This window comes from Antedon mediterranea, chromosome 10 (genome assembly GCF_964355755.1).
Source record: "Antedon mediterranea chromosome 10, ecAntMedi1.1, whole genome shotgun sequence".
Lineage (NCBI taxonomy): Eukaryota > Metazoa > Echinodermata > Crinoidea > Comatulida > Antedonidae > Antedon > Antedon mediterranea.
Genome location: NC_092679.1, coordinates 15,948,228 through 15,973,656, shown reverse-complemented (window position 1 = coordinate 15,973,656; position 25,429 = coordinate 15,948,228). Strand labels below are relative to the sequence as shown.

The window sequence follows — 25,429 nt, the reverse complement described above, 5'->3', positions numbered from 1 at the left end:
GACCCACTGCCTTGGTGAAATGAAGTGCTGAACTTAACATGATGTCCTATCTTTTGCATTATAATTTTCAATGCCTATAGGGTATATTTATTCACACAGTTAAGGGTCTTTCACACCTGTTCCGGCACGCTTCCGGTCCGGCGAATCGAACATCAATGTTTCTTTTTCATGACGCTCCAAGCGGCTATGAGCCAATCGATATGCGCGTAGCTGTGTGAAAACGAAACATCAACGTTCGATTGGATTTTCCGGCGCCGTACCAAAACTGTGCCGGAACAGGTGTGAAAGACCCTTTAATACTTTTTTTTACTTGCTCACAGAAAAAACCGTCTCAAAATTGTACACCCTGTTCCAACTGTATTGAAGCAATGACCATATGTCATTAGATTTTAACATCACCGTGACAAGTTTGGATATGCATTAAAGCACCAAACATGTACAATTATTGTACATGTTGATTCACTTCAAAATTTAGGATACAGAAAATGGATAAAATAATACTACTATGTAATCGAATGTACTGATAAATTAAATTTTTATTTTCCAAATTTAGGATACAGAAAATGGATAAGGTCATACTACTATGTAAAGTACTGATAAATTATATTTTGGTATTAATAAATTCAAATACACAAAACATGAACTGTCATTACAGTATGTGCAGAATAATTACATGCTAATTTTTTTAACACAAGGAAAATGCTGGTAACAATTGGATCACTGTGAGAGAAACAAGGGCATGTTAAACCACACTAAATTCAGAGATATAAAAATTAGTTAAATTCACATACCTTTGGCAAAAGAATATAATCTTTTAAAAATTCCAAGGTGTGACGATCTGGATCGTAATCTCCAAATTCAGCTAAAGAAAAAAAAGAATTTTTAAGTAACAAATAATTAAATCATTTGCAATAAATTACATAATTTAAATAATGTAACAGAAATAACAAAAGATCACAAAATTGAAATATCCAGGTAAGCTACTGTAGGCATGAAATAGACAAAATAAATACAGTAAAACTTCTCCTTTGGAAATTTAGGGAAAACTTTTGTGTGAATGCTTTGTTTTAAAACTATGTGGTAAACACATATGCATCATACAGTACCAACCCTTATCTACAGTTCAGAAACATGGATCATTATTAAGCTTCTCAAAAAAAGGCTGAGAGTAACAGAAAGTGCAATGGAAAGAGTACTAATACAGTAGGTGTCACAAAGAAAGATAAAGTGTCAAATACAAAATTGAAATCAGGAGTTCAGGACATAATAAGCTGCATAAAATCAACGAAATGGAGGTGGGCAGGACATCTGGCCAGGAGATATGACAGATGGACAGTCAGACTGACAAATTGGACTCCAAGAACCTACAACCCGAGGCAGAGGAAGACAACAGATGAGATGGAGGGATGAACTAACAACACATGGTGGCATTGCATGGCAAAGAGTTGCTAGAGACAGAAGTGAATGGTCAATTGGGAAAGAAATAGGTTAAGAAGAAACACATATTCTGAGAACATCCCTATTAATGGGAAAATATATTTGGTCCTAAAGTTGTCCTGTTAATGAGATTCTACTAAAATGGTGAAATCAGAATATTAGGTAACTTTACCTGTACAGTAAGTAGTAAGTTGCTTTAGCATAGAGACACCATGCCAGTCTGATAAGATATGTTCCAAGTATGGATTGGAATACCTATACGCTTAATGTTAATTAGGGCCTTATCAATTAAAATTAGGACTTAATGAACCAACCAGTCAACTAACAATATTGAATACCCAGATTAAATGAACCTTTACAAACTGTACGAATTAGAAACCAATTAAAATTCTGAAAGTGTTCAAAGTCAGAAACAACTTGTTAACTAAAACAAACATCGATGATTGTAAACTTGGTTGAAAAGTTCTTTTAGTGTCAACGTGGAGGCCATTACGGTTCGCTGGATCGTGAAATTATAAAAACAAAAGGTAAATACGCCGCTACGAGTGTGAGTCATTAATTAAGTCACATGACTGGAATTTTTGACAAATACGCATGAATTGCGATTATAGAAACATTTTTTGTTGTGTGTGCTTTAAAACTTAGCAAAGAATGCAAGGTCGTGGATAATAATATAATTGTTCTGAAAGCCCTTAATACCAACATTGAATGATCATTAATCTCTATTGCATTTTTTCTCTTTTAATTAGATAATATAGTGTGAAACCAAATTCTCCTAGCAATAATAAATAATTACAAACCACAAATTTTCTAACGTGAACATAATATTTCGGTAACCCTTATTAAGGAGACACCTTTGGAACACAACAAAGAAAGTTATAATGAGTATTAATCCTAAGTTTGAGTATAATCCCCGTTTAATTTATAGCACAGTAGGCTAAATTCGGACCTAAGAACTTTGGTATGCCATTTTAGTATAATCCCACACACCCAAATGTTCTCTTTCCACACAGACTTCGTAAAACTATTTAAAATTTAAATTTCAACATTTATAATAAGCAACAAGAAAAGCTACCTTTGAGTTCTCTAAAACAGAAATTTTCTCTTATGCTCGTCGTGAGGTGGTTTCCCGAAAGATCGTAAAATCAAAACGGTACTGGGTATGACCAACTAGCGTTATTGTCACCGGCTAGTCATCCATTCATAGAAGTACTAATGTAGTAGCCTACCTGTACGGTGACCATAGAATGTGACCCGAGGCATGACTAACTACGACTTTTAGATGATAGAAAGTTTAGAAGATAGATAGAAGATGTTTATGAAATTATGTTAAAGATGAAAAAACATATACATCATTTGTCAAAGCCATCATAGTATTTGTCAAGATATTGATTGTGGTAAAGGAATGCCAAAACAGTATACTTGTACTTTCTAAAAATAAGTAAAAGATAGTTACGGTAGTAGGCCTAACTGTAGATAAAGGAACAAACATACCTTGGACAGCATAGCTTGCTAGTAGAACCGCTTGCTCAAGACTACAAGGAAGTATTCCTTCAATGATATCACTCTTTAACTGTAGAAAATATAGGTACCTACGAAAAATAATATTTAAGCATTAATAATTTATTAATAATACAATACAGTAGAATCCCAAGCCCCTACAGTATAGACTCTTTCCAGTGACAGTGAACGTTTTGGAACACTCTTACAGAATTAAGGAGACACTATGTTTTTGCATATAAAGCTGTTTTCACATCGTGCCCAAATTCGGTCCGGTGCTCTGAGACAAATATTGTTAAAATGGGTTCATTGGTGGTAAAGCATTCGTAAGATTTGAATTCGTACCCGATTTGGACTCCAAATTTGGTGCGACAGATCAAGAAGCCATTCGTTTGCTGAAATCGTACAATTTTTTTTCTTTTAGCCAATCAACAGTGAGCATGAATGAATCCGGGCACGATGTGAAAGAACTTTATTATTTAATTGCTTGAAATAGTGTACTTAAATAATAAAGAAATTTTTTTTTAATGAAAAAACTTACTTGAATTTTCAGAATTAAAAAGTAAATTCCCCATATTTTTATTTTTATTAATATGATATGAAAAAATGATACAGTATGATTTTTGTTATCTAAGAGAAAGATAAAATATCAGATATAAAAAAAGAAATGTTTACAGTACATCCAGACACTGCTTTTAAAAAAATAACGGTTAAGAAATAAACTGAACTTACACAATGTTTTTGTAAAGGTTTATTGATTTTATTCTCATGACCAGGCTGATATATTTTTCTTTACTATTGTGTGTTGATTCTTTGGAATTTCTTTTGAAAAGTTAAAAAGGCTGTAGGAGGAATGTCTATTCTGCTATGTAAGATTTACGTAAACACAGCAATTTGTGGTGTGACTTGTGTAATAATAAGACCACGCTTAACTGGAAATATCATTTTGTTATAAGAATGTCCTCATATAGTATTGATCTTTAAAAATCTGACACTAATACATCTTAATAATAATAAATAGTTTTTAATCATGATATATACAGTATTAATTAAATTATCTTCATTTCAGTAAAACTAGTGATAACTTTTACTGGTATTACCAATAATGAACAATTCTTTAAAAATCTACAAAGTAAAACTATGTTGTGACAAAATGTTTTAATTTATTACTAATTTCAGAATGAATGTATTAAACTGTTAATTCTTAGGTGTTTTAACTGTTTATATTTGAAAAGGCCACTTGCTTGAAATTTGTCTATTATTACTAATAAAATGGAGGTAATTTTATTCACACACAAATTTAGAGTACATGTAGTTATGTATTTGCTGTCAGCAGAAAAATTATAATTATACTGATACAGTAACTTCTACTACAGGATGAAGAGAAGGCAAAACTTTATTTGTTTGTACAGTAATTTCTATTAAAAGTGTTACAATACAGCAGATCACTATCCAGAATAAATTGACATTCAATATTTGTCAAATTTGTTTTTTTAAATAAACCAAATTCCTTCCTATTTGCTCAACTGAACAAATTAGCTGATGATGAACGTACTGTACATTTTTCAGAGTATTGTTCAGAGATTTTCAATAATCAAATCTATTCACTTAATACAGTACTGTATGCTTGCTGCTACTATAAGTACAGTACAGTAACAGACAATTTAAAAATAAAACAGAACAATTAACATTCAGTCAGTGTTCTCCCAAAGCAGGTTTTGCCAGCAAGATTTGCCAGAATAAATTCACTCAAACTGGTATTAAAAATGATGTACCGTACAGTATTTAGTAAAGTTGTAACTGTAGGTTAGGCCTAGCCATTAGAAGAACACAACAAGAGCTCAATTGGATAGACAAAGTACAGTACAATTTACTTTTTTGTAAATTAGTTTACAGTACATCTATAATACAGTAGTATAATTTGGTACTTAAATATAAATTGTGTGGGAGAACACTGACAGTATTCCTATCAAGTACAGTAAAAATTAAATATACACACACATTAATAAAATATATCTTTAAAATTTGATTAAAAAAAGGTAAATTTTTCTTCATTTTCTTTCTTGTAAAATAATGATTTCATACAGTATACATAGTATAAAATGACCTTATAGTATTGTAAAACTAGCCTTACTGTATTTCAGAAATACTACGAAAATGACAAGTTTCTTCGAACGTGGAATTTTTACCTAGAACTGAATTGCCTGATCCATTCAAAGGAATTTGATCTGTGACTTTTACAGGTAGAATAATATGTGTTCATTTACGGTACAATTACTCATTCAACCATCTTACAGTAAATAGCTAAATGATCAGACGGTATTCAGTTATCACCTTTACATTGGCAACATGGTTGTCTCCCACCTGTCTTTTTCAGTACTTTCAGACCTCCTAACTTTTCTCTAAAACAAATTTCAAAATCAGAAAATACATTTGTTTCTAAAGGACTGAGTGGGGGAGAAATAAATTGAGAAATGTCTACAATTTTTTGGGAGTTTGGAATCTTAAAAATGATATTCAAATCCCACCTTTTTATTTTGTACTTTCATTATTAATCTTTTGCCCTTTTCTGACGATTGTTCAGGGTTAACAATAACATTCAGTTATCTGTCTGGGCATTTATAATTTCTCTACCTGTGTCCTGATAACTTTCATTAAAAAAAAAAATTGTAAGAAATATTTTGAATAGATATTTGCAGAATGTGCCTTGACACACCTTGACCTGAACTAACAGAACAGAGTTGATTTATTAGGTTAAGGTTATAAGGCAAGGTCATACAACATCTCAAACCAAAGGACACATACTTTACTAACATAACACAACTAATGTACAGTACCCTCAGCTTCTTACAACTTGCTGACTATCACAATAGTTTTTTGCGCCTTCAGGCAGTTATAGTCTAGCGGACGGAATCGATACAAAACAGTATCAATGTGGAAGCTACAGTATTACTTGGTACTGTAATTTGTAATGTCGGACTGGGTATGCGCACATCCCAAATCACGTCTGGGAGTCTATGAAAACATTTGCTTTGCTGTTTGATAATTCCTTGTAATCAATTGAAGTTAAAAATAAAATATTCTACGAAAAATTATACCAACTATAAATAAAATTTTCCAACACTTTACACCCTGTGCATCTCCTGCAAAATTGTTAACGTGCCTATTGTAAAAGGAGGTGAGGAAGTGTTAAATGATATGATTATTACATATAATCATATGTAATATAATAAATGATATAAAAAGTGGGAGGGGTGGCGATAAATGTACCTTCCTTAACCATGTCCGGTTTTGGGCAAGTTAATAATCTCCAATTCCTTACCTTGTAATCTCCTGGTTTAAGTGTTGTACATTGGACGTATACAGCATCACACCGAATCTCAACAACGTATCATGGGCGTTCTTATCAAGTTGCTTCTTTAATGGTTTTTCCAATTCAACCCATCTTAACTTGTAATTCTTGTTTATATACAACAACCCAAAATACATTAACTGTAAGAAAAGGAAGGTAATGAAAATCCTGTATAGTGTATACTGTAGCATAATTCTATTTATATTTCTTTGTAATTTGGTTATCCGCAACGAAGTTGCAGGATAACCTCTTGTGATTGTACGAAATCATCATCATCATCATCATCATCAACTTTTTATTCTTCTTCTTTCTTTCTGTATGATTTTTGTGTAACGCTTTTCTCTGAAACTTGCAAACATAACATTTTGTTAACTATGTTAACATTTTGACATTTATGTAACGTCGTCAAGCGAAGCTTTTCATGATGTTTACAATTGCGCAACGTGACGTACGCGCGATTTAACGATTTTCTCGTATTTAACATATGTCGAAAACCAAATAACATTTCAACTTGAAACTTTGCAAAAGTTTAATTTATATCATGCGCTAACTTTCTGTTGAAAAAAAATTGCGTGTTTTACACAAACTTACGCGCGCACGCGCATTTAAAATTTCAAAATGCGCGAAACTAATTTATAATCAACTTTCTACGCGTTTCATGTCGTTTTAAACATGTCAAAAATTCCCACGCGTGCGCACATTTTTACGTGTGCGGTGCGCACGTAGCATTGAAAACGTATTTTTTTCGCGTGATTTATGTTTTTCCAGCCTTTTCATGTAATTTAACCAAATTTTTAACAATTTCGACTTAAAGATACGTCATACGAGCACGTCGAATTGGACAATTTGCGCGCGTTTTTTATGAAAAGGTTAAAAAATTCGTTTAAAATATGCCTTTTTTTAAACAGTCATAATTTCTAAACTAGACGGTCAACTTTTTGTGGATGGCATATTCTGGAAGTAGATGAGTTGTAGATATCGGATCAGGTATTAATATGGCTAACCGGACATTGTGACGTCATCGTATGGCCACGCGAATATAAAATTTAGGATTTTTGTATCTTTCGTCATAGCTCATCACATTGAATAGAGCGCATCTCCACTTATCCGTTTTCCATTTTCACCCCGATTTTGATATTGTCTAGGTCAATCAACTATCTTTCGCATGAGTGAAAAATATTTTAATTTTTATGACGTCATCATGCCTAAAAATTGAAATCACGTGTGGCATCAATTTCATCTTTACAGTAAATTTAAATCTGTTATAGCTCGTAAGAATAAAATGTGATAATCACGATTAAAACTTTTTCTGGAAGCTATTGGATTGTAGATACAAAATTATGTTAAAATGTTGCCAATCGGATGTCGTGACGTCATCATATGGCCAGTTAAATAAAAAAAGTCGTATTTTCATCTTTTGCGTCATAATTCATTACATTTAAAAGAGCGCGCATCAATATTTCACGTATTCAAATTTCTTCTACACGCTAATACGTTGTTGCTGAGATAATTTCCTTTCGGAATTGCTACCTTCGCGTTTCATTTTAAAATCGTCAACATGTTAAAAATTGCAATAAATAGCGGGTCCCGTAATTTCACCTATTCTACACTGTATGTGATATGGATACAGATTAGACTGTGTATACTATATATGAATTTAAATAATAAAATTCAGCAATAACAACATATCATATTCTTCAGTTCAGGTCATAATGCCAACGTGAACACTTCCTTTTGTCCTCAACCTATCCCCTTAATGTTAATGTTGCACCACTTGCGCGGCGGATAACCAAACTCGTCAAAGTGACGAGTTACATGTCTAGTTAAGTAATGCTGTTTTTATAAACTTGAAGTTCCGGGGACATCTTGATAACTCGGCCAATAACCATCAAGATTTAATGGCTTTCCATCTGGATTTAGCAGGGCTTACAGTATATACTGTACTACTATACAGGTGCAGAATTGCTGGATAAACATTTGAACTAGTGTACAGATATAAAGCAAATCACAAGTTTGTCGTAGTCCAGGATCAATTAGTGTTCATTGTGGTTATAGTACAGTTACTGTATATTTATTGGTTTTTTACCCACAAAAACCTCTATTCAGGGCATACCCTTTTACATAGTTACTTTGATTAAAATAGTATCCTACCTCGTCCAGCTCTAGTTTTTGACCAATAACTTCAAGGCAGTCTTGACCAGTGCCCTCAGTTGATAACGTACACTCCATAAATGTGTTATCCAGTAATTGTATTCTCGCAACGAATGAATTCTTGCCAGAGACATAATATCTCCGGGTTTTCTTAAACTTCAGTCCAAATGGCATTTTGAATTGTTAATTATTTCCTTCTAAATCCTTTGTAATTGCAATTCATTTTTACCTAAAAAAAAGAAATTAAACATCTGTTGAAAATCAAACACATCTTCAGAAAGTTTGTACATGTTGGTGGTTAATTGTTAAATGTTCTGTAACCACAACAGAACTGAGAATTTTATGTGAAAGTAAAATACTTTTGAAGTTTACTGTGCTGGTCACTAGAGCAGGTTAATATTATGGACATACTGTACATTTCCAACAATTCAGTTTTAGATGTGTAGTAACGCAGTTCCTATAGGAAAGTGGTAAGATAATCTCTCCATCCAGATTTACAAAATAAATATCTTTTTTCATAAGTCAAGGATACAAAATATACTGTATAGTATTATTGGTATCAACCAACCACAGTAAAGAGAAAGGTAGGACAGGTTTGGACATGCCAAAATAATTGACCAATCAGAAAACAGTACTGATTAGGACAGTTATTGAGAAATACAGGAATTTTATAGGTACTGTACAGTACTACAGTATATGCTATTAACCCCACTTTTACAGAGCTCTCAGCTGCATACCATAAATATTGTGGTAAAACCAAAAAAATATACAAGATTAGTATTCCACGGTTTTTGCTGTAACAGTAATATTGTCCATGCGGTAGGGCGCCGCTATACAGTAAGTCAGGATGTATACACCTTTTTGTAACGGTTACACTAATCTAAGCCTGGACCACCTGTAATGTTTTCATGATAAAAAATGTTATTAACTGTATGCCAACATGTTAAATGCTGTTTGAATATTTAATTGTTCGTTTCATGCAATTTATTTAGTAAAAAAATTGCCGAATAAACAGTTCGCTTCATTAACAGCGTGCTACCGGGCATGTTTTTGTTTACGCGAAAGATAGTTCAATAATATTTCTATATTTAACTTGTTTCTGGTAAAAAAAATAAATACTACAGGTAATTAAATTTAACATTGTATATCCTATTAATAATGTATTTTATACCAATTTATATCATAAAAACATTACTTAATTTAACGGCCGTCGATTAGTACGCGGCAATAACAAAGAACAGGCCATGCTGAGTAAATTTGGTTGATTTTTTTTGTTGCTATTTGGCCTTTATTTGTGAACTAATTTAGCATGTTAGTAAATAATTTTCTTTAGTAGTGAATGTACACTACAGTAGTTTGTTATTAAATATGTATTATAAAATAGTTTACAATTGCAAAATTATATATCATAATTCTATTTAATGTGACATGTATAATCTATAAAATCAAGTTTTATTTAGTCTGTATACATCCGCCTTTATGAAGGCGGGCATCACTCTCTGTTACAAATTTATAATGCAAAATTCGGGGATTATTCATTCCCTGGTGATATATTCTTTGGGTAAACCCAACAAACTGCTGGTTGGGTGGTCTACCCTTCTTATTCTACCAATATACCAGTATTATTAAACATTACACGTTATGAAATAAAAAAACACATTGTTTTTGACAGTTCTGATTTGGATAATACAGTAGATGAAAAAAATCATAACGTTGAATAATAAACAGAATTGCAGGCACAGTTACTGTATACATGTCTGTATAGATACCATGTCTGTGAGGCAGGCATGTACCAGGCTGCCGGCCAGGATGGACTTTAATTTCAATCAGGGTAAATGCATCTGTAGCTATATACAGACCATTTTCTGATAGAGGACTCAAAAAATCATTCAAAACATTCATAAAAAAAACCAATACCTTACATACATGACTTCTAAGTTGCTATACCATCATTTACCTCGCCAAGGAGGTATATGTAATCGATCGTGTGTGTTTGTCTGTCTGTTTATCTGTTTGTTAGCAGGATTACTCAAAAAGTAATTACAAGGTCTTTACGAAAATGAATGTACAGATAGATATGTGGTTAAGGACCATTCCATAAAATTTTGGGACCATTTCCGACCACGGTCCCAATTCTGGACCACTTTTTAGTATACTTTTCAGACCTGCTAGTGTTAAAAAGATAGGACAGAATTTTTCAAAAGCCGGCGAGCAGTCTTAAAGTAACAAGTAAACTCAAATTGAATTTTCTCGAGAACTACTTGTCCAAAAAACTTCATTTTTGTACAAGAGGCAAGAGTTATAATTTGTGATTTGTAATTGTAAAACATAATTTGATTTAATGTGCACGTTTTTTGATGCAAGTAGTTTACAAAACCTATTTCTTTTCAAATTCACTTGTTTGATTTTCGCGTTGCTGTTCTATTGTTACTCAACTGAAGCTATTGTTAATTGAAAGGCTTGTTACATAACCATTACACCAAACTCGCATACACATGCTTGTAGTGAAATTAGCGTAAATCACAAACAGCATTAAGACACACACAAATACATATATATATTTTTTTACCGGAGAAATCTGATGTAGGAGAATTTTCCAGTAGGCGGAGGTATGCACTCTCGGAGTGGCTTTCTAATACTATTAGGCCTATATACAGTAGGACAGATACTACTGTACGTAAGCCTAAATCTAAAAATAACTTATTAATAAAAATACTCAGTACTATAATACTATAATAATTAATGTTATTTTGAAAGCGAACCAACAATTAAAATGATATATATTTAGAGTAAATGTGTTTATGCATGCAGTATTCCTATGAAATGCCGTTGTATCTTACCAGCGAGGACTTGTATTTAAGCCTAGACTAAGTCTTTATGTCATACTAAGCACGGGGCGCAAGCCAGCTCGGCTAACATAACACTTATCATCAATCAAGGACTCCTCCGGGCCTAGCTTAGTTAGTTAGCGTGGCTTGTTTTAGACAAGACAGCAACTAAAAGAGGAATACGACGTAATTAACACAAAACAACAACACCCTTACCTTCCACCGCTTTCAAATAAATAGTCCTATGGAAAGGATATTCATATAAATATTTCAATTTATTAAACAAACAATGTAAACAAACATATGACACAGGATTCGGTAGGCTAGCTTAGCAGACTCGACTTTAACCACCACACACCACCACTGGGGAATCCTCTATACTACTATCCTGTGCTCAGACTGTGTACTCATATTCTGCCTCAAAGGATCTACTTCTTTTTCAATATAACATCATTTTATTTCAAATGTAATAGATTAATAAATAGATTCCTACAAAACATAAAAATCATTTATTTTAAGTTTAGTATTTTAATCGTGACGAATAAATGTAATTTTGTTTTTGTTTTCACAACTTATTGCTTTATTGTAAGCAGGAATATCAATCCGCATTGACATTGACACAAAAAGTGGGTTGAAAAAGGAGGAGTTATTTTAGGAATGTGGAAAAGCTTTTTATCAAAGGACACCGCTCAACCAGGATACGAGAGTCACACCATATACAAATTATGACATATATTGAGTCAATATAAATATCAATTATGAAATAATAACCCAAATCCGCTTAACTTCAATCAAATTTCAGTTTCTGTGAATTTACGAACTGGATTGGAATACAAGTAAATTAATTTACTTTAATTAATTAATTTGTTTATCCTTACGGGAATACGATGTTAGGCCTATATGAACATTTTCAGACATAATCTGTCGATGTATTTACTTCTTATTGTTAGTTAAGTTTGTCAAACTCATCATTTAAGGAATTTCCTGTGAAAGATGAAATAAACTTCATCTTATCTGTATATTTGTACTTCAGTTCAAGTTTAATTCTTTTTTATACCAGTACTATTAGCTAGCTATTTGTTTTTAGAAACTGGAAATCGCGATGTTTCTCTTCACTACGGTGGCCCACAACTGTCACGCACACTATAACACAGAATCACACAATTAAAGAAGGAATTACACAATTAAAGAAGGAATCACACAATTAAAGAAGAAATCGCACAATTAAAGAAATCGCATATAAACAAAAGAAAGCATGAAAATATAAAACGAAATGCACAAATAAAGAAGAGCTAAGCACAATTAAAGAAGTCCGCAACAAATTCGAAAGCTCCTCGCACAATTAAAGAAGTCCGCAAAAAATTCGAAAGCTCCTCGCACAATTAAAGAAGTCCGCAACAAATTCGAAAGCTACTCGCACAATTAAAGAAGTCCGCAACAAATTAAAGTACAGTAGTCCGTATGGAACGCCATCGCTGCCTCCGGCAGCAAACTTAATTCTATTCGGCTCTTTTACTATTACGTTCGGCTCTTTTAGCATTCGGCGCATTTCTATTCGGCCCATTTACCATTACGTTCGGCTCTTTCAGCATTCGGCGCATTTCTGTTTGGCCTATTTACCATTACGTTCGGCTCTTTCAGCATTCGGCGCATTTCTATTTGGCCCATTTACCATTACGTTCGGATCTTTCTGTATTGATTTGGCCCTTTTTTATTCGGCTCTTTCTGCATTACGTTCGGCTCTTAGTGATTTGGCCCTTTTTTATACGGCGCAATTAAATTCTAACCTTTTACATGCGGTCAAATGGAAGAAAATCAACGGTTGGAAATGAGTCTATGAAAAGTTTACAAAACAAATAGATGCAGCATGTAGAGTGTTTGGTTGGTTGAATTAAATGAATTTGAAGGCTATTTCAATATGACTAATCATGTTATTGACATGATTAATGTGTTAGAGAAGTTGCAATTGTCCCACCTTATTGACCATTTTGAGAGAGAAAAGGTTGATTTATGGCATAGGCTAGCTAGGCCTAGCCTAGTGTCAGCCTAACATTTAATAATAATAATTTACCCTTTCTCGCTCAAAATTTGTTAAAAGATGAATTAATTTTAGGTTATTCAACACATCTTTAATCGGTTGGCTACTCATGGTTGGCGCCATGATGATGAAATGTTTGTAAACTTTTCATAGAATCATTTCCAGTCGTTGATTTTCTTCCATTTGACCCATGTCAAAGGTTAGATTTTAATTGCGCCATATAAAAAAATGCCGATTTAAAAAGAGCCCAACGTAATGCAGAAAGAGCCGAATATAAAAGGGCCGAATCAAAAAGAGCCGAACGCAATGTTAAATGGGCCGAATAAAAAAGAGCCGAATGCTGAAAGAGCCGAACGTAATGGTAAATGGGCCAAATAGAAATGCGCCGAATGCTGAAAGAGCCGAACGTAATGGTAAATGGGCCGAATAGCGCCGAATGGTAAAAGAGCCGAACGTAATAGAATTAAAGCTTGCTGCCGGAGGCAGCGATGGCGTTCCATACGGACTACTGTACTTTAATTGTGCGAGGAACATTCGAATTTGTTGCGGACTTCTTTAATTGTGCGAGGAGCTTTTGATTTTGTTGCGAACTTCTTTAATTGTGCGAGGAGCTTTCGAATTTGTTGCGGACTTCTTTAATTGTGCTTAGCTCTTCTTTAATTGCGCGTTTCTTCTTTATTTGTGCATTTCGTTTTATATTTTCATGCTTTCTTTTGTTTATATGCGATTCCTTCTTTAATTGTGTGATTTCTTCTTTAATTGTGTGATTCCTTCTTTAATTGTGTGAATATGATTTATATAGTGTGCGTGACAGTTGTGGGCCACCGTACCTTCACAGTATGCATTCAATAAATTAAAGTACAGTAATATTATTTTCTTACAAAACAACTCTCAGAAATTATTTTTTATTATATCAAATATTTGTAAACAACATTGTTAGATTTGTAAATCATCTGTGTCATCCTGAGAAAATGTTTTTCATTATGTAATGTGGTGCATAAAACGGAAGTAATGTCGCGCGCGTCACTTGTGTGCTACGCGCTTCCGAATCAAGCAGGTCATCACACTTTATCATCAGTACGGAATCTATTGCACTGCCAATGTGATTATCAATAGAGGGGGTAGTTGTGGTTTTTTTTTAAACTTGGAGGATCGTGTTTTTTATTTATTTATATACACCTTTATTATTCATAAAATACTTTAAAGATAGTGCTATGCAATATCCTCATATCATAGAAATGTCGCTACTTACTTTTATACAAATTAATTTGTACAATAGTCCAATAAAAATTTCTAAAATTATTATGATGGTATAAAAAAAGACAACTACCCCCTCTATTGATAATCATAGTTCAATAGTTCCCGTCGTACTATGACTGAAAAATATAGTTCGCCCTCTTCCATCAAAAACGTTTTATATATTTTGAAAGAACTATTAAGTTCACGTCTTATTTAAGATATATAACGAATTATTTCTAATTTAAATTACTTTTTATTAATCGAAATATGCTAGTCTTTAATAAAGGTTGGTTTAAATACATATAAGTCATTTCAACTCCATAACTTTGTTTCAAAACGATGAACGAAATTTGCGAATTAAACCACTACCTCCCTGATCACTTTTCTTTATTAAAATAAGAACATATCAATAATATATGGACTATTATAAATATTTAATGAATATATTAGTAAAAAACAGATAATATAAACCGTTTTAATTACGATTTGGTAGTTTCCTATTATATAGTTATTTAACTTCATTTTTTGTTATTTTTTGGGGGAAAAAACATTAAATTGATTTAAACAAATTAAAAAATATGGAACGCTTCACGATTTTGCGTGTCATCCTTGCTCACTTTAACCCATTATGCAAGGTTTATTGTTTCAATTCATGTTTCAATTGTTAACCAATCGCAGACGTTCACGGCAAATTGAACAGGTTATTGACCAATCAGATCACGATCATGGAAAGTCAGTGTTTCAATTGTTAACCTATCGGAGCGCTGAAGAGTGACGTAATGCAACTAGAAAGTTGAGATTGAGGGGACCGCGAGGTTTTTCTTTGAGATTTTGATCAGATTTATCTGTGACAACATCTCGTTCTAAACGCTCTCTAAATTCAATCGTTTTTCTAAGCGCAATCCTATTTGAGGTCATCATCTAGAAGCTGTAGTATCCTGCAACCGTTTGCTTGTATTCAAGGTAGGAAAAAAAATTGATTTTAGTCAAAAAACGGGCGTTTAAAGTATGGCCAAATATATGATCAGCTCCGCGAGAGACGTGTTATCGGTCCCGATGCACGTTCGCGGCCTGGCTGTCGGCCGCGCCCAGGCCTAGTACGGCCGAGTTCGTCGCCTTAATTAGTTAATTTAAAAAAAATTAATACATTGTGGGCGTTGTTTTCTGTTAATTGTTTTCTGTTAGTGTATTTTTTGTCATATTTTTGTTTGCCTACAAATTCAATTAAATTAAAATGATAAAATAGGCCGTTTTTCTTAGTTAGCTGCTAGGAGGAAAAGAGGCCTAGCTAGGCTAGAATAGATAGAAGTTAGGCCTAGTCTATATGTGACAGACTGAAAGTGTTCTTCTCCTGTTATTGTTTATTTAGTTTTTGTTTATTAATTTGTTTTTAATGTAATTTATTTCATTTATATGAAACTATTGAAATATAATTTAAATAATTTTTATAAAGAAGATGTTAGTTATGTTATTATACTGTAATTTTTTATCCTAAATTATATAATTATATATTCTAGGTTTATTTATTTTTTTTTAGTAATGTGTTTTGTTGTGGGTCCCTACGAGACAAGTTTTTAACTTCTATAAGGGATCCATGATAATAATGACTATCAATTACTGCTTTATCTATATGTTCACTTTAATAACTTTTTTCTATTTTGTATATATTCATTCATTATTATCTAAATAAATATTATCTTATCTGAATATCTGAATGTAGTGTATTAAGTAAATGCAGTTAGTTAAATATTCAAGGTCTTATCTCATGACTACACCTCATAAACTTTTGGGAATATAAACAAAGACAGCTGTCCTGTATTAAGTTATCTTAATCCCTAGAATTTAATTCTAATTACTATCACATAAGTCTTGTAAACACCATTTTTTCTGCAAAGTTTATATAACATTACTAACATCTAATTTAGTGACTGTAAGTACAATCAATTTATAGGCTACAATTAATTAACCTTTTAGAATTATGTTTTAGAATAGAAGGAGCTTTTAATGTAATGATTTTATTAGTATTATTAACATTTTACAATTAAATGAATATTCAATGTGTTTTTATATCAAGGTCTTATATACCTACACCTCATAAACTTTGGGCATAGGCTAGGCAAGGTATGTAAACAAAGACAGCTGTCATGTATCAAGTTATCTTAATCCCTAGAATTTAATTCTAATTACTATCACATAAGTCTTGTAAACACCATTTTTTTTCTGCAAAGTTTATATAACATTACTAATATCTAATTTAGTGACTGTAAGGTAGAATCAATTTATACAATTATTAACCTTTTATAAATATGTTTTATAATAGAAGTAGCTTTATGTAATAATTTAATTAGTATTAGTAACATAATAATAATTGAATAAATATTCAATGTGTTTTTATATCAAGGTCACACATAATAATTGTTACCAGAGTTTATTGCACCCAAATTCATGGTGCACCAACAATGACAAAAGAAAGTAGTTTATTTTTAAATTACTTACAATTTTTCATTTAAGCTAGAGCTATAAATTATGTGGTAGCTCTAAAAGTAATCTATATTTTCTCTTTTTACCACTTAGCATTCACTTCAACTGGCTTTTCACCGAGTCATCAATATTTACGGTAACATTTCTTTTGTTTATACTTACTTTGTTCACATACATTTTTGCACGTGATCTGTTTTTTTTTAAAGTCTTGCAGGTTTGGAGATGTTGCGACCAATCTTTCAGCGGAATGAGAAGGGTGTCCTGAGTCTGGGTGATACAACTGCTGCAGAAGTATTCAGCAGGTCCAAAAAGCAATCGAATCGCAAATGCCTACTTCCTGATGAAGTACATCAAGATGCCTTGAAGGAAGTACGCATTCTGGGAGGAGACACCAAAGACGAATGTGATATTTTGGGTTGCTACAAACTTCAGCTCGGCAAATACCAAGGGCAATCATTCAAGTGGATAGTCGAAAATGTTCTTGGATACGCTGCATATTTGGTGACCCAGATGTCAAACGAAGCTCCGAGTACGAGTCCGCTCAGTTTGAACAAATTCAAGTTCAAGAAGTACTTGGAGTCTTTTCCTGAGGGCAAAGAAGCCATAGCTATGAAGAAGAAAGAACGCCTCGGGAGAAACCGACCAACTAGACATCAGACATCACATTCTCAGAGTCAAACTCAACCTCTTGGTAAATCAGTTGAGGATTTTTCAGACGATCAGTTGATTGCTGTTATGGACGTCTTTGATGCTTTTTGTCAGCCACCATCCACTGATGCACCAGGTAATTTTTTTTTCTAATTTCTTTTGTTTCAATTAACTTTTTTAGTCCATTTTTTGTTAATTAATAATTTGAATTGTTTTTTTTTCTATATTTATAGTGTACTAAATGTATTTTGCATTGGTAAGTATATGTGGTAGAAAACAAAATAGAAAATATGCTTTGTTTGCAGTATCTCTTGACAAAACCCTGTCTACTTGCCATGTTTTTTATTTTCTTTTGATTTATTCATTAAAGTACTTTTTGCATTAAAAAACAAATTAAAAACAACATGCTATTATGCCTATTAAAAACTACATCATTTCTCATGTATTTATACTTGTTTTGTTTTGTATGTATGTTTACTTATTTTGTCATATATGTATTATGTATTTATACTTGTTTTGTCATGTGTTCATCTTGTTTGAAAATGTTTTTGTTTTGTTTTTTTTTCATTATTCACTGTAAGCTTTACCTGCACCTTTATTAACATTCGGCTACTGATGCATTATATATACTGCTATATGTATTTTTGTTTAAATATAAAAAAATGCTATCTGCTATCTGTGTAAAGAACAGGTATTTCTGTAGATTTATTAATGTTGTTAACACATTTCTTTGACAAATTTTCTTTGACAAATTGATTAACCTAGCCCAACCAAGTGCATCTACAGAACCTGCTAATACTATGCCTACGACAGTCTCTTGGTCAAAGGGGCAAGGTAATTATTTATTTATGTTTTGTTTATTTTGAAACCAACAATTCAGTTTAATGTATGAATAGTGTATAATTCAGTTGCTGGCTGACTGACTGACTGACTGGCTGGCTGACTGACTGACTGACTGACTGACTGGCTGACTGACTGACTGACTGACTGACTGACTGACTGACTGACTGACTGACTGGCTGGCTGGCTGGCTGGCTGGCTGACTGACTAACCATTTAATGTTATTTAATTTGGTTAAAGAATTTATTTGATTTTATTGTATAAATTATAGTGTCAAATTTTATTTCAGACTGCCTTGTACCAGAAGGATGGAAACAGACTTTGTCCGAGATTGACCAAGAGTGGATTTCCAAAGCCTTATTCAAGGAATCAAAGAAGGGGACTGCAGAGTTGGATTCTACCAAACTCAAGCAAATGTGGTTCGACCCACCAAAACCGGATTTGCTCTGCAAGAACATACCAAAAGCCAGAAGCTACTTCGGCCATCGTCTCCTTCTTTGGATGCCACGCAAGATCTGGCTAATCAAGCTAGTCTGCACTCGACCAGGATGCAAGAACCGGCCACTCACATCTGCCGGTCTCTACAGACACGTTCGTCTGGTCCTGGACTTAGACTGCCACTACATACTCGCAACGGAGTACCTGGAGTGCCCTAATTGCCACGCAAAACAAATCGGCTGGAGCAACAACATATTGGAACAACTTGATTTACCACATCGACTCCAGTTCCCCGCTGTACTTTCGTACCGCCTAGCATGCGACAACCGGGTGCTGCAGCTCCTCAAGTACCGCGGATTTGGCAACAGCCCTTCGCAGCTTCGCCAACAAGTCTTGGAGCAACATGCAAGACGGTGGAACGAGAGAGTGGCTCTCTATTTGCAAGATTGCAAGAAGTTCTGTGATGCTCGTGACAGTGGTCTTATTACTGCACCAAAATTCGACCAGGTATCAGAAATGATCCCAGTGCCCTCTGTCAAGTGGTTCCTCACCATTTACTCCAACGATGTAATGCGAAGAATCGACGAGCTCAAGGCTTCAATCACGTCAACATTTGGGAGAGTGTTAAAGATTGACTCGACCAAAAAAGTAAGCAACACAGTAGAAACATACCATTTCATTAACAATGCATTTTTTGTCTTCTACATTACATTTCTTGTTTTGTTTATTCAATTCACTATTTTTTTCTGCAGATGTGCTGTGTTGAAGCTTTAACATTCCTTTCATTACTTGTTAATCATTTTTTTTCCTTCTCAGATTTGTGGTCAAGAAGATTTAATATTTCTGTTTATTCACTTATTAAATATATAAGCCTTTTTTTTTTTTTTTAACAGATTGTCAAAAAGCTAGCCGGCTACGCTTCTGGAACAGCGGCATGGGCAACAAACGTTGGAAATGAGCACGGCCAGGTGCTCATTTCGGTCCTGACTGCTGCAGAAGGATGTGGTGTGGAAAAAATGATCCAAGGCATCATCGACCGATATGCCTCGGCTGGCGTACCTCCCGCAGAGATTCTGTATGTTGATCGTGACTGCTGCGGACGTTCAACCATGACCAAGATGTTCAGCGTCTGGCCCGACATGCATATTCGCCTGGACATCTGGCACTTCATGAGAAGAATTGCTGCAGCCTGTGCAACAGAATCGCACCAGCTGTACCCAATATTTCTCAAGCGTCTATCCGCTTGCATTTTTGAGTGGAGCGCTGAAGATGTTGAGCGCCTGAAGCGTGCCAAGCGTGGACAGCTCATCGCCAGCAAAGCTCACTCCGACCCGACAGATGACATCATCTTGCAAAACATCAGCAAGAGGGAGTTTGCTTTGCATTGTCGCAGAACTACACGAGGAACTCGGGAGACAGCTAACCTGATCCGAGAACTCCTCACTTCGCTCGATGGTGAAGAAGGCCGCGACACGTTGGGCGTCCCACTCTTGGACTCTGACCGTACCTGGGAGATCTGGAACTCGCAAGAGCGACACGTTGCCTGCATTCAGGACCCAGAAGGCATTCAGCTCTATGTTAAAACCAGTGAGATGATCAAGGGTGGAGTCACCTTACCAGTCTACCGTTGTGCAAGAGGCTCCACTTCCTTGGAATCGTTCCATCTTCACCTCAACAGGTTCATTCCAGGTATTCATTATTATTTGATATCTACTTATTTTCCACTTTACTTAACAGGTGAGCATGCTGACAATTTTATTTCCAAGCCTCCTGATTTATGGACTTGTGTGATGAAACTGTAACTGCTGTTTTAACAATCATTTTTTTTAACAGGTTGATTTTCATTTCCAAGCTGATGGATGGACTTGTACGATGGAACTACTTATTGTTTTTTAACAATCATTTTTGGTTTTGCTTTACAGGTGAGCGTGCTAGCGACGTTCACTTTCAGGCTTACCTGATGGATGGACTTGTGCGATGGAACACAAATCGGGCAGTAGCTGCCACACAGTCTGGAGCCCCACATCCCAACACATACAGTGGGCTACACCAGCATGGCCTGAACACACTGGCAGAGCAAGTGTTTGGTAAGAAGTTGTACAACAGTTTCGTCCTTCCGATCAAGTACACCGGGGAGCTCATCGGAGTCGAGTACTTGTACAACCAAACGAACAAAGTACTCGAAACTCACTTTTCAGATGATGAAAGTGACGATGCAGACTTTGACGAAGAAGTGTACACTTTCGATGTTGACGAAGGGTATGATGACAAAACTCAACCGGACTACGAACCTCCATCACTTCGCCGATTGGGTGGACGTCATCATCGTGCGCCTCCGGAAGTTAGGCAACCCTCGCCGATCCCGCAGCAGCCTCCATCATCACATGATGGTAGTGATGCTGAAGAAGACGCAGCTCCTATCGACACTGTAAGTAGTTTTTTTTTAATCAATATTATTATATTGTGTATATACATATATTTTGTTTGTCTCTTCATTTTTTAAGGAACTTGTCTCTTATATAACCCTAATATTTTTAATGAAACACTGTTGACAATGAGTTTGTTCTGTTCTTTTACTTTTTTTTTGGTTTTTCCCTCTTCCCTTTGAGTGTCATAAATATACGGAAAACATTTAAAAAATTCACATTCAAAACAATTACAGGAGCTCGAGGATTCTGCAGGACCGGACAACATCTCAGGGTATGCAAAGGTAGAAGCCCTGGCCGACTGTCTATTCCAGTTCAAAGAAGACAGCGGGGTCATAAGTAAAACTCAAGCCGAGCAGATTACACAGCTATGGAACAACCTCGACCCTTATGACAAAATCATCAAACGCCAATCACGACATCAAGATTACCTGTCCAAGGGCAGGTTCAAAAGGAGTAAAACGACAGTAATCCCAGGTGTTGAAAGCACTAGACGGTAAGACAGTTTCCTACTTTTTGTTCAATTTGTTGGTTGATGTGATGGATGCGAGTTGATGTTAATATAATCAAATGTTAATACAATATTCTTTTTAAATATTACAGATGCTTCTTGGGTCAAAACACCGGACCAGCCCAATGGCCAGACTGCAATCGGTACATGGAGTGCCTTATAACAAAACTGTGTGAAGCCTACCCATCTACCGTCATCTCAGTCGGAGGCAACCGATCGCAGCGCTGGCCCCTTATCGTCAAGGGTTACAAGAACATCCGTCGCAAAGTGCTAACGAACGGACACCTTTCGTCGTTTGCTCCGCTTCAGTTGATGGAAATAAACCGTACCACACTGATACAGTGGTAAGTTTCTTACTTTTTGTTTCTGTGGTGGTGGTGTTTTTGCTATAAATACAATCTCATTTTCAATTATTTTGCTTATTTTCAACAGGTACAACAGAACATCGAAGAAGCAAGAGCGGCAAGTCTTGGAATCTGGCATATCTGCAATCAAACCCAAGCTTGTCACCTCTAGAGCCTTGCCCGAACCTTTGATCAAGCCAGCAGTGCTATACACGTCGACGATCGCTCCATCATTCACATTTGTCCTGCCAGAGAGCACTGTTGGGCAAGCGACAGTAAGGAACAAAACGTCAATTCCAGTTCCACCGGGTAAGATGGCAATACCACCACTACCTTCTACGTCATCTGCCCCTGCAGCCAGTAGCAGCAGCAGCCTTCCTGTAGAGACACCGATACCTAGAAGCGTCGCCCACTACAGGAAACAAGCAGCGAAAAGAATAGCTGAAGGTAAACAAGTAAAACGCTACAAGCCAAGAACATCAGTGAGTGTGTGTTCTCAGTGCAAACAACCGAGACTGATGGAAAACCACGCTCAGTATTACGGGACTTGGTATTGTGCTGCTAAGTCAAATCAAACCATGGAAGAGTGGAAAACTGCTATGGCTGCTCAACGTCGCCTCCGTAAACAGCAGAAGAAATAAATTCTGACTTTGCGGAAATAGTGTGTGTATGTGACAGAATTTAGCCGAGTGTCTGGCCAACTTTGTTGCTACTGTGGCGTGGCATCTTCGGGTGTCGGACAGTACAGCCAGCTATCGCCAACACCGAATACTGGGCGGTGTATAAAAACCTGGAATGGGTGTCCCCCGTACACCCAAATTTGGGTATATCGTGTCTGTAATACCCTTGGTGGAGGAAATGCCATCAAAACTTGGAATTGATTCTGCGGAATTGATGTCCAGTCACTGCACGACACTAAAAAAAAGTTTTTAATGCTGCCGAATGCAAAGAGCAATGATTAAAGTAGAGAATTCTGTAATTTTTAAGAAAATAATTAAAGTTTATTATTATAATTACCTTTTAAATGATTAACAATAATTTACTCTCAAATCATTGCTCTTTGTATTTGAAGGTCCCAAGCCCTTACAAAAAAGCAGAGGGAAAACTTTTTAGAATAAAAATAAATTAATAAATACTGTATGTTACAACACATTTTCAACAAAAAATCTTTGTACTATAGTACAGGGTATGTTTTGTTGTTTAAATAAATCCTGGTTACATAATATTCCTACCAAACAATTAATAAAAGCAGTGTATAGTATATATATATATTTTTTTTTTTAAATGTTAAAACTTTTCTTAAATAAAAATAAATAATTATTAATAATAACTGTATGATTTTTGTTGATTATATTAAAAAATCCTAGTTACAACACATTTTTCCAACAAAACATCTTTGTACCGTAGTACACAGGGTATGTTTTGTTGTTTAAATAAATAAATCCTGTTACACAATAAACCTATCAAAAAGAATTATTAGCAAAAGCAGTGTAAAGCCCGCCCTCTCTTTTTTTCAAAAGTAAAAACTTTTCTTAAAGTTTAGCTAACAGGGAATTATTTTCGAGCATTTCCCTGCAACGGGGCCCCTCACAGACATTGCTCATGTTTATTCATGAGAATTTAATTACCCCAAACGACTTTTTAATGACCCCACGCGGACCGTTCCAATTTCTTTTGCGTTTTTTTGTTTTTTTGACAGAGAAGATCGGGCCGTGGATTCCTTGCAGGGGCCATGCTAATCTTCTCTGTATCGTTCCAATTTTAATATATGTACTGCCTAAGCAAGTACATTAATACCAGAAATACTGACTTCTATATACCCGTTAATACATTTTATTTTCAAATATGTAAATGTAAATTCGGGTGAACGCGATTTTCCTAGGTAAAAAACACATTACCTGAATCGTTATGAAATTTCCCATTAGCTTATTGCCTCATAAATTTAGTTTATTTTACACTTAATAATAATAATGATTTATTATTATATATTATTCATACGTCTTATATCTATAGTCTTTTAAAAAATAACATTTAAATATGAATAGAAAATTGACAAAAAAGCAACGTAAAACAAAGAAACAAGGCTGCACCACTTGTATTTAAATTCTTTTGTCTTTATACGTACATACGTTCTTTTTGGCGTGTCTTTTCAAAACAATGCGTGCATTCGCTACGGTGAGTTCTTATTTAATTTTGGTAGACCACTACAACTTTCAACTTGAGGTTTTAAATTAGAGATTTATGACTATGTCTTATTAACTGTCTGTGATATATAATTAGTATAAAATTTTGATATAAAGTTTGCGGTACACCACGTATATTAGTTCAGAACTGTTGAGTTTCAACAGTTCTTTTCAGAACTAATATACGTGGTGTACCGCAAACTTTATATTAACATTTGATTTCGCCATTCAAACCTTCAAACAATATAGTATATAATAGATGACACTAACTCTTATAATAAAGATATGAAAACTGTTGTTATATGGGGTAAAATGGTATTACAGTAGGCCCGGTATTAAACCATTATAGTTCAGATGCGTCTGGAATAATTTCTGATTTTTAAATTACTTTTTTTATGCTAATTTGTTGTTATACAAAATACAACAAACAAAAAACTAATTCAATTTTTGGAAATCTAAAAGTTGCTACAGTAACTCAAAGTAACTGGTGATTGGTCAATTAGGAATATCTTGGATTGGTCCATTATTATTAAACAATTTGTGTTAATAGTTGTTATTTAACCTATTCCAGATTTTATTCTATATTAATTTAAATGAGTGATTTTCGTTATTGATGTTGTAAAACAATAAATGGATATTTATTCTTAATTCATGCTAAGAATTAATTTACTCTACAAACCTACTGAATAATGGATCAGTCCAGTTCTCTCATTTGTCAGAGTTTAAAATATCGGGTTGTCGCCCTCTATAGTTTAAATATTTGTATTAAATATTTCACATGATAAATTAAAAGATATAGATTCATTGTTAAAAATGCTTTGTATGCCATATGATAACAAAATGAAGTTATCTGCTTAAGCAAAAATATAGGCAAATATTAATAAACGCCAACACATTATTTCTGCAGAATAACACTGAAAAGTAATTGTTTATAGGCCTACTTCAGATTAGGCTTACAATTGTCACTTACGGCTAACGAATAAAATTGAAGCTAATATAACGAGCTTTTATTT

The 25,429-nt window shown here is 34.3% G+C and overlaps 2 protein-coding genes and 1 pseudogene across 4 annotated transcripts in view; 1 reads left to right on the top strand and 2 right to left on the bottom strand.

Moving 5' to 3' along the window:
* Positions 1-11,616, bottom strand: part of LOC140060009 (tyrosine-protein phosphatase non-receptor type 21-like) — a 34,120-nt gene extending 22,504 nt beyond the window's left edge. For both annotated transcript variants that reach the window (XM_072106036.1, XM_072106037.1), the window contains exons 1-5: positions 11,485-11,616; positions 8,441-8,669; positions 6,260-6,429; positions 2,932-3,029; positions 792-862 (exon numbers count right to left, since the gene is read on the bottom strand). In XM_072106036.1, coding sequence (XP_071962137.1) covers positions 792-862; positions 2,932-3,029; positions 6,260-6,429; positions 8,441-8,614 — 513 coding nt within the window. In that variant the 5' untranslated portion in view covers positions 8,615-8,669; positions 11,485-11,616. The remainder of the gene's footprint in view (positions 1-791; positions 863-2,931; positions 3,030-6,259; positions 6,430-8,440; positions 8,670-11,484) is intronic.
* Positions 11,617-15,241: 3,625 nt separating this feature from the next.
* On the top strand, positions 15,242-23,162 carry LOC140060833 (uncharacterized). Of its 2 annotated transcripts, none has more exons than XM_072107183.1 (9): positions 15,242-15,508; positions 17,120-17,810; positions 18,440-18,508; positions 18,804-19,600; positions 19,846-20,641; positions 20,875-21,380; positions 21,615-21,874; positions 21,982-22,233; positions 22,322-23,162. In XM_072107183.1, the coding sequence occupies exons 2-9, from the start codon at positions 17,249-17,251 to the stop codon at positions 22,872-22,874; spliced, it is 3,795 nt and encodes a 1,264-aa protein (XP_071963284.1). In that variant the 5' UTR covers positions 15,242-15,508; positions 17,120-17,248; the 3' UTR covers positions 22,875-23,162. The 2 variants fall into 2 exon arrangements, with proteins under 2 accessions (XP_071963284.1, XP_071963285.1); XM_072107184.1 differs by lacking the exon at positions 15,242-15,508 and adding an exon at positions 17,908-17,930 and having other exon boundaries at positions 17,720-17,810.
* Positions 23,163-23,955: 793 nt separating this feature from the next.
* Positions 23,956-24,022, bottom strand: LOC140061381 (U6 spliceosomal RNA; annotated as a pseudogene).
* Positions 24,023-25,429: the final 1,407 nt, after the last annotated feature.

Coding starts and splice junctions, on each gene's coding strand:
- LOC140060833 (XM_072107183.1), top strand. CDS start 17,249: ATGTTGCGACCAATCTTTCAGCGGAATGAGAAGGGTGTCCTGAGTCTG. Junction 17,811..18,439: donor ACCATCCACTGATGCACCAG/GTAATTTTTTTT, acceptor TGATTAACCTAG/CCCAACCAAGTGCATCTACA. Junction 20,642..20,874: donor CCTCAACAGGTTCATTCCAG/GTATTCATTATT, acceptor TTTGCTTTACAG/GTGAGCGTGCTAGCGACGTT.